General features: G+C 69.6%; 2 protein-coding genes across 2 annotated transcripts in view; both read left to right on the top strand.

Annotated features, from left to right (window-relative positions):
• The window catches only part of H696_03343 (hypothetical protein), a 1,603-nt gene extending 1,228 nt beyond the window's left edge, over window positions 1-375 (top strand). Inside the window, exon 5 of the mRNA XM_009497203.1 lies at window positions 123-375. Within this exon, the coding sequence (XP_009495478.1) occupies window positions 123-310 (188 nt within the window). The 3' untranslated portion in view covers window positions 311-375. The remainder of the gene's footprint in view (window positions 1-122) is intronic.
• A 1,001-nt stretch (window positions 376-1,376) lies between these two features.
• The window catches only part of H696_03342 (hypothetical protein), a 7,884-nt gene continuing 883 nt past the window's right edge, over window positions 1,377-8,377 (top strand). Inside the window, exons 1-7 of the mRNA XM_009497202.1 lie at window positions 1,377-2,110; window positions 2,187-2,781; window positions 2,981-6,170; window positions 6,296-6,382; window positions 6,581-6,683; window positions 6,781-6,989; window positions 7,280-7,772. Of these exons, the coding sequence (XP_009495477.1) occupies window positions 1,432-2,110; window positions 2,187-2,781; window positions 2,981-6,170; window positions 6,296-6,382; window positions 6,581-6,683; window positions 6,781-6,989; window positions 7,280-7,772 (5,356 nt within the window). The 5' untranslated portion in view covers window positions 1,377-1,431. The remainder of the gene's footprint in view (window positions 2,111-2,186; window positions 2,782-2,980; window positions 6,171-6,295; window positions 6,383-6,580; window positions 6,684-6,780; window positions 6,990-7,279; window positions 7,773-8,377) is intronic.

Below are 8,377 nucleotides of genomic sequence, written 5' to 3'. Positions count from 1 at the left end.
CCCCCCCCCCCCCCCCCCCCCCCCCCCCCCCCCCCCCAAGCGCTGACTCTTTTCCTCTGTGTGCTCACACCTCCCCCGCTCCCCTGCCTGCCCGCCTGCCCGCCTGCTTCTGTTTCCCTCAGTCGCTGCCATCACCACCCGCATCGACTACATGACCAACCACATCAAGATGCACCCGAAGGATTCCAGCTGCCGCCGTCGGATTGTGCAGCTCGTGCACCGTCGCCAGCGCATGCTGTCCTACCTGAAGCGCTCCTCGCTTGAGCGTTACGTTCAGACCGTTCATGCTCTTAAGCTCCGCTCGGCGTAGTGGCCTACGCGTGCTCCACACTCGCCTTCCGGCGTTGCCTCCACCGCCGCCACCGTCGTCGCGCACCCCCCCCCCCCTGCCTCTGCCTACTTCTCTCTACTGTCTGTCCTTGATTTTACTTCCCCAATTTGTCCCAAATAATACACCTATAGATATACCGAGCGGGGGTGCGACCCGGAGTTCGACGACAGGCACCAGGGCGCCCCTCTTGTGCGCGTGCTCACCCGTGAGGAGGGGTGCCCGTGTGTCGCCGTATCACCGAGGCAGAGGCCCAGCGACGAAGAGGGAAGGAGCGAGCGGGAGAGAGAGGGAGAGAGGGAGAGAGGGCGGACGCGAGGGGAGCCGGCAGAACGGGGCGGGGGTCGCCAGCTGGTGCGGTGCGCCGGCTGCTCGGGCGGGCGTTCGCGACGCCGCGCACTCTCGGAATGCCAACGTTACAGCGACACACCAACGAATCGACGAATCGAACTTTGCATGGCTCGACCTCGCGTCAGTGGGTGGCTGGCGGGCACGGTCCCCCAGCAGGCACCAGCGCACCGTTTCAGCTGGGTACGGTTTTTTCTCCTCCAACTCTGGCAAGGGTGGCCCCTCCTGGCCGCTGTGTGTGGTTAGGGGGGGGGGGGGGGGACGGCCCCCGGGCCGGTGTCCCGTTTTTCCATGTCGGCTCCCTGGCAAGGGCGCGAAGTCGCGCCATTTTTCTCCGAGGGCGCCAGTGGCCGCCCCGCTGGAGCATCTAGCAGCCACTCCCCACCCCCTCTGTCGCCCTCTGTTCTTTCTCTCCCTGCTCCACCCTCTCTCCCCCTCTCTCGCTCCTTGTTGCGCCGTTCGGACAAGCGCACGGACTCCTGCTTCCCCCTCGTGTGGCTTCTTTCTCTGCCTGTGCCGACCTCCCGGACCAACGCCGAAGAGGGCGTGAGGATACTGCTCCTGCCCTCTGTTCGTGTCCTCGGCCCAGTCGCACCCGTGTTCGTCAGCAGGGACGTGCGGTGGGGAAGACGTTCCTCTTCTCCCCTGCCTTGAAGCGCCCGCGCTCCCTTCTTCAAGAAAAAAGCCCCCCCCCCCCCCCCCCCCCCCCCCCCCCCCCCCCCCCCCCCCCCCTCCCCCCCCCCCCCCCCGTGGTGATGCTCCCCCAGCAGGGCAAGATGGTTGGCGGTGGTGGCGGGGCGTCCTCTGGGACTGGCAGCGGCAGTGGAGGAGGCAGCGGCACCGGTGGCGGGCCTCCCTCCGGAGGTCCCCCCCCCTCCGGCGGGTCATCCATCATGGGGCACCTGCCCCTGTCTCGGGGCCACGGCCCGCCTGGGGCTCCTGGCGGCCCGCCGCCTCACTTGCCCGGCATGGTGCATCCCATGATGCCCATGTCGCCGGGGGCCCCGCCTGGCGGACCACCACCTGGTGCCTACATGTCAGGCATGATGGTGGGGGCCCCCCATGCCCACCCTCACTCGTCGCGACCGATGATGCACCAACCGCCGCCATCGGGGCCACCTGCCCCTGGCTCGGGCCCCGGCGGGCCGGGCTCTTCCCCGGCCCCGCCACTCATGCACCTCGGCCACCGGGCGCCGAGCGCGCACGGCTCCGCGGCCGGGGGCTTCCGCTCGGGCATGGTGCACTTCCCGCCACCCGGGACAGCCGGAGGCCCCGTTCTGTCCGGCAACCAGCTGCACGGCCTTCATGTGTCGTCCCCGCCGCCGCCGTCGCCACCGCCGCCCCTCGGCGGGCCGACACTGTCCCTCAGTGGCGCGGGGCCCTCCGCCACCGGTGCCGGCTCCTCCTCGCCGCTCTCGCCACCGCCCGGCCTAGGTATGTGTCCTCGATTGCTCCCTCGGATTGCGCCTGCTCGTGGTCCCTTCTCACCGGCATGCTTCTCACCTGGCAGGGGGCTCGCGGGGCCGGTCGAACTCCTTCTCCATGGGCGGTGAGGGTGTTCTCTCTCCGGGCCGCCGGCCTTCCTTCGATCGGCCACTATCGCCTCGGATGCATTCCACCGGGCTGCCCGGGCCGGGTCCGGGTCCGGTTCCGGGGACTCTGCTGGCTGGGCGTCGGCCCTCGGGCGGCCCTCCCACCGGCGCCGGGCAGGCGGTGCCGCCCTTCGGCGCGCCGATGTCGCCTCTCGGCACGCCATTGGCCCTGGGACATCCTCCGCCTGGGGGATCGCCGCCTCTTGCGTCGCTGGGCGCGCCCGGGTCCCTCGGTGGCGCTGGCAGCGGTGGCGGCGGCCGATCCAGCATGGGCACCGGTCGCAGCCGAAGCCCGGAAGACCGCTCCGGGCCCGGAAGACGGCCCTCCCTATCGATGGGCACCAATGAGGCGGATATGGATCATCATGCATCTCGGCCAGGTCCCTTCTCCCCCGGGGGCGGCCCATCGCTCGGGCGCCGGCCTTCTACCTCGGAGCCAGATGTCCCCGGACGCCGGGATCTGAGCCCGCTCCCGGGCCGGCCATCCGCCGAGTCTGAGGAGCAGTCCCTGTCGTGCGTCCGCCCCCCCCTCCCCCCCCCCCCTTTCCCCTCATTCCCAGTCACAGCGCGGATGGACCTCCGCTGGTATGCATGCCTTTGCGTCCGCATCTCCTCACGACCACCTCTCTCACCCTTCGCTCGCGCTTTCTCTCTCCCTCCCTCTCTCTCTCTCTCCCTTCCTGCTCTTGCCTCCCCTGGGCGTGGCGTCCAGACGCGCTCGAAGCCGTTCACCAGGCTCCACGCAGGCGCTCGATGGTGGATCTTATGCCATGCCGGTGCGGCGCGGCCCCGCCGGGCGATCGGGCGCATCCTCCATGCGCACGCCGGCCGCTGGCGGGCGCGATGACCGCAGCCGGAGCCGCTCGCACAGCCGGTCTCGCAGCCGGTCTCGCAGCCGGAGTCGCGGCCGCGGCCGGCGCCCGCTCCTCTCACACCGCAGCCGAAGCCGCAGCCGCAGCGACAGTCGCAGCCGGAGTCGCAGCCGGAGTCCCAGTCACCATGGGCGCATTCCGCGGCGACTCGCCACTGGCCGAGGGGGTCGTGGTCGCGGCCGGAGCCGGTCCGCCTCACCGCCCCATCGGAGTCGCAGTGATAGTGTCAGCCGCGGCGGCCGGGGCTTCAGCCGGAGCCGGAGCCGGAGCCGGAGCCGGAGCCGGAGCTTCAGCCCTCGGCGCGATCGGAATCGCATGCGCGGCCGCCTGGCCGACCGTGGCCGCAGCCGCAGCCGTAGCTTCAGCCGGAGTCGCAGCCGGAGCCGGAGCCTGGGTCGCTTGCGCAGTCGAAGCCGGAGCTTCAGCCGGAGCCGGAATCGCAGCGTCAGCCGGAGCCGGAGCCGGAGCCGGAGCCGGAGTCGAGGCCGTGGCGGCGGCGGCGGCGGTGCCGGCGGTGCCGGGGCTGGTGGCTACGATCGGCCTGGGCCATCTGGCGCTGGTCGGTCTCGGGGCCACTCTCCCTCTCGCCGGCGGTATTACTCTTCGCCCCGGCGACCGGCCCCATCGCCTCGGTCGCGCTCGCCATATGCCTCAGGCCGCTGGCCCGGGCCTGGGCGATCGCCAATGTACATGGGCCGACTTGGTCCCTTCGATCGGCCGGCCCTGGATCGCCACCGGAGTCGAAGCCGGAGCCGGAGCCGGAGCCGGAGCCGGAGCCGGAGCCCTGGGCGCGGCCGTCTCATGAGCCGGAGCCGGAGCCGGAGCCGGAGCCGGAGTCTTGGCCACGGGCGTGACCGCAGCCGTAGTCGCAGCCGTAGCCTTGGTCGGAGCCCTGGCCGGAGCCGGAGCCGGAGCCGGAGCCGTAGCCGGAGCCGGAGCCCTGTTCGGAGTCGCAGTCGCAGCCACAGCCGCAGTCACAGCCCGAGTATGGTCCGGGCGCGTGGCGGGCCGAATCTCAGCCCCAGTCGGGGCCGGTCTCAAAGCCGGAGCCCAGGCCGGGCCCGCGATCAGAGCCGAGGCCCGGGCCACGGGTCAGAGGGCCTCTCCCTGCAGGCGGATCCCTCGGCCGTGGCAGCAGTGCCCAGCCTGACTTCCGGCCCGGCGGCTGCCACCCCGGCCAGCAGCTCGCCCGATCGCTCGGCCCCCCTGGCCACGGATCCGGCCAAGCTGGCCACCTTGCGCTTGTCCAGTGAGGTGGATCCCCCTTCCGGTAACCCTGCTGCGCCGGTGCCTGATGGTGCCATCCGGCACCCGGCGCCGGCTGCCGAGGCGGCCAAGCTGGCGCTATCCCCTTCGTCGCCGGCTCTGACTACGGCCATGCCCCCGGCCGCCGTTGTCACTGCTGCCTCCGCCACCGCCACCGCCACCGTTGCCGGTGCTCCTGCTCCTGTTGCTGCTGCGGATGAGGCACCCGTCGACATGGCAGTGGACCAGCCTCGGCGTCTGCGGTCGCGATCGCGGTCGCGCTCACCCGACTCGATGGACGCCTCTGGCCCGCCGCACAACAAGCCGGCTCCGGACACCCCCGCAGCTGCTGCTCCTGGTGGTGGCAGTGCTGGCCGCGGGCCGGCCTTCTCCGGCAGCGATGCCGATGATGACAGCGACCATGAGTCCACCGAGCTCAAGGCCGACCAGCCCCCGCCCCAGGCATCGTCCCTTGGGCGTCTTCGCCGGGTGGCAGATCCGGGTGCGGCGGTGCCGGATGTTCCGCCGACTGCGCCTCCCTCCCCGCCGCAGGTGCAGCGCATGTCCATGTCAGTCGATAGCGACAGCAGTCGAAGTGGGTTCAGCTCGGACTCTTCGGACGCGTCGGACTCCTCCTCGGCGGCGTCGATGGCCGGTCGACGGGATGGCTCGCCGGCGCGAAGCCGGCCCGGCCAGCCGGCCCGGCCGGCGCCGCGCACCCGACCCACCCACATGTCCAGCTCTTCGGATTCGGACACGCGGTCGCCCAGCCGGCTGCCAGCCCGCCGGTCAACTCCGCTTCTCCGGGCCAAGCACCGGCCCGCCGGCCCTCCCTCTCCGCGGGCTCTTTTCTCTTCGGAGAGCGAGGTGCCCAGCGCCATGGCCAAGCTCGACGACCACCTGGCACTGGTGTCGGACTTCTCCTCGCTCAGCTCCCTGACCGAGAGCAGCCTCAGCGAGTCGGACATCAGCGGCTTGAGCTCCCTGAGCGCCTATAACTCGGGCTCGGAGTCTGCATCCGAGAAGGAGGAAGCCACGGCTGAGCATGCTGACAGGGGCAGTGGCGTGGCGACCGTCAGCTCGACGGCGGCCGGCGCTCCGGAGCCCGGGGCCGCCGGGGCAATTGTCACCGCGGCAGCTGGAGTTGCCTCGGCCGGCTCGCCGGCTGTCTCGAGCATGGCATCGTCGTTGTCGCCAGCCTCTCTGGCAGCCCCGGACCGGGCCGAGACCGGCAAGGATGGCGCGAAGGGGGGAGAAGAAGAAGAGGACGAGGATCTCCTCCGATCAGATGACGAGGGGTCCTCGCCGGAGCCAGCCAACCAGCGGCTCCGCCGGTTGTCCATCACCCTCGACCAGCAGCAGGCACGCGAGCTGAGCAAGGCGTACAGCCGAGGTGCCTCCGGCCCGGCGAGCGGCGAAGGTCTGATTCGACGGGGCTCCCCCGTGCCGGGGGTCGGCACGCCTGGGCGACCGGCTCGCCGTTCGAGCACCTCCGGCCTCCCGCGTCGCTCCGGGCTTGACCTTGGCCGTGAGGCGGCCGCTCTGGCGCGGTACCTGCCCGGGGTGGCCCCCTGGCCTGAGAGCCCGGTGATGCTGGATCGGGCGACCCCGCAATCGCGAGACGCCGACGGCCGGACCCAGCTTCACCTGGCGGCTTATCACCGGCAATTGCTGGCTGCGAGCACGCTGCTCGGTCAGGGCGCCGATGTGAATGCGCGCGATGCGGCTGGCTGGACGCCGGTTCACGCGGCCGCCCTGCGCGGCCACATCTCGGCCATCATCTTGGTATGTGTTTCCCCTTGCTTGGGTCGGGTTTTGGTGAAAAGCTCGGGCGCCATTCGCTGGTGTCCCAGTGCTGACGCGTGATCCCCCCCCCCCCCCTCCTGCGCGGTGTGCATCTGCACCTGCAGCTCTATGATGCTGGGGCCGATCTCAATGCCCAAACGGACGATGGTCAGACGGCGTTGCACATGGCCTCGCTTGGTGGTCACCGGCCGGTACGCCAGGCGCCCTCTCTCTCTCTCTCTCTCTCTCTCTCTCTCTCTCTCTCTCCTCTCTCTCTCTCTCTTTACATACACACACATCTTTTCATTTGCCCTCCTTCCCTCGCATCCTCCACCTGGCCCATGCCCTGCCCATGGTATGCTCTGACATCTTTCTATCCTCTTCCACTGGTCCGTGCAACCGGCGCGCAGGCCTTCTTGTTGCTGGTTCGTTTGGGCGCCACGATTCGGGAAAACGCCCAGCGGCAAACGCCCCAGCAGTGTTGCCCCCCGAACCTGGATGGCTTCATGCACGGTTCGTGTCACGTTGCCCTGATTGGCCAGCATATGCTGTGGCCACGCTCGCGTCTGACTTCTTTTCTGGCTTTTTTTTTACCCCTGGCTCTTGGCAGAGTTCTCCAAAGACCTGCAGCTTGTTCAGGAAACCCTGCCCCAGGGGCAAACACATCTTCATCGTGTGGCGGCTGATGGCGACACGACGGCCGTTCGACGGGCCCTCAATGCCGGGGCGGCCATCGACCAGCCAGATGACAGTGGCCGGACGCCGCTCTTCGAGGCAATTCTTGGCGACCACACAGATGTCGGGTCCCTCTTGTTGCACGTGCGTTTCCCGTGTGGCTGGAGCGCCTCCCCCCCCCCCCCCCTGTTTTACGATGATCTTTTCTGTCTTGGTCTTTCGCTCCTCCCCAAACTATCCCGACTGACTGTCCTACTCTTCCCCATGCACACGCACACGCACACGCACACGCACACGCACACGCACACGCACACGCACACGCACACGCACACGCACACGCACACGCACACACACACACACACACACACACACACACACACACATACACACACATGTACGCATAACAACGCATGCTGAAATGTACATGCGTGCAGTACGGGGCGGATCCCAATGTTCGCGGGCCCCATCGCGTGGCTCCCCTGCATGAGGCCGCCGAGCGGGGCCAATTTGCTGCCGTGGCCTTGCTTCTGGTCTTCGGGGCAGATGTTCACGCCCGGACCGACCGCCAGCAAACGCCGCTGGATCTCCTGTCGCGAGATCGCATGTCCGCCGGGGACTTCCGTCGGACTAGCCGGCTGCTGGAGGCCCAGGCCCGGCACTCACCGGCCGGGGCGGTGTCCACCCCCCCAGCTGGGCGTCTTGGGCCCGGACGGCTGAATAGCGCCGGATTCGCGCACATTTCCCCCGACGCGGCCTCGGAGGTGTATTCCGTGGCACAGACCCTGTTAGATGGCAAGTTGCTCGGGCCCGAGGCGGTGACTCAGCCATCGAGAGCAGCCGATGTAACCAGCCCGGATATCGCGGGCGCCTCTGGGCCCGGCTCGCCGCGATCCTCGGTCCCAATGTCGCCAGTGGCGCCGAAGCCCAGTACGCACTGCTTGCTGCCATCGCCCTTCCTGCTGCCATCGCCTCCCGAGCTTTCCCTGTGTGCACCTCCGCACATGTATCCCCCGCGCCCCCCCCCCCCCGCCTGCTGCTCGCGGCTCCCTCCTTTGCATTCCCAGGCCTCTCACTGACATGCGATCCTCCTCTTCGGCACCTGGTGTTTGTCTGGCCCCGGGGCAGATCGACACCATGCGCACGATGAAGCGCTTTTCCGTGACCCCCATGGGCCGCGCCACCAATGCCGCCTATGTCAACTTTGTCACCATCCAGAGTGCCATCCGGGCGGTCAACGACCAGCTGACCATTGACGGGCTGGATGTGAAGGTGGTCTTCACAACGGCCCGAGCGGCGGCCGAAGCAACTGGCGGGCCACCCGCCGCGGCTTCGCGCTTCTCCACTCCGGCGCCAGCACCCGCGCCGGTGCCGACGCCGGTGCCGGCACCGGTGCCGACGCCAACGCCGGCGATCCCCCCCACGCCGGTGTCTGTGCCGGTGTCCGGGCCTCCTGCGGGGCCTCGATTGGCCGCCGTGCCGGCCTCCCAGGATGCCGGCAGTGACTCCGAGCCGGAGCCCGGGCAAATTTCCAT

The sequence above is a fragment of the Fonticula alba genome (genome assembly GCF_000388065.1).
Source record: "Fonticula alba strain ATCC 38817 unplaced genomic scaffold supercont2.5, whole genome shotgun sequence".
In the NCBI taxonomy this organism is placed as follows: domain Eukaryota; order Rotosphaerida; family Fonticulaceae; genus Fonticula; species Fonticula alba.
This window is presented reverse-complemented; position numbering and strand designations above follow the sequence as displayed.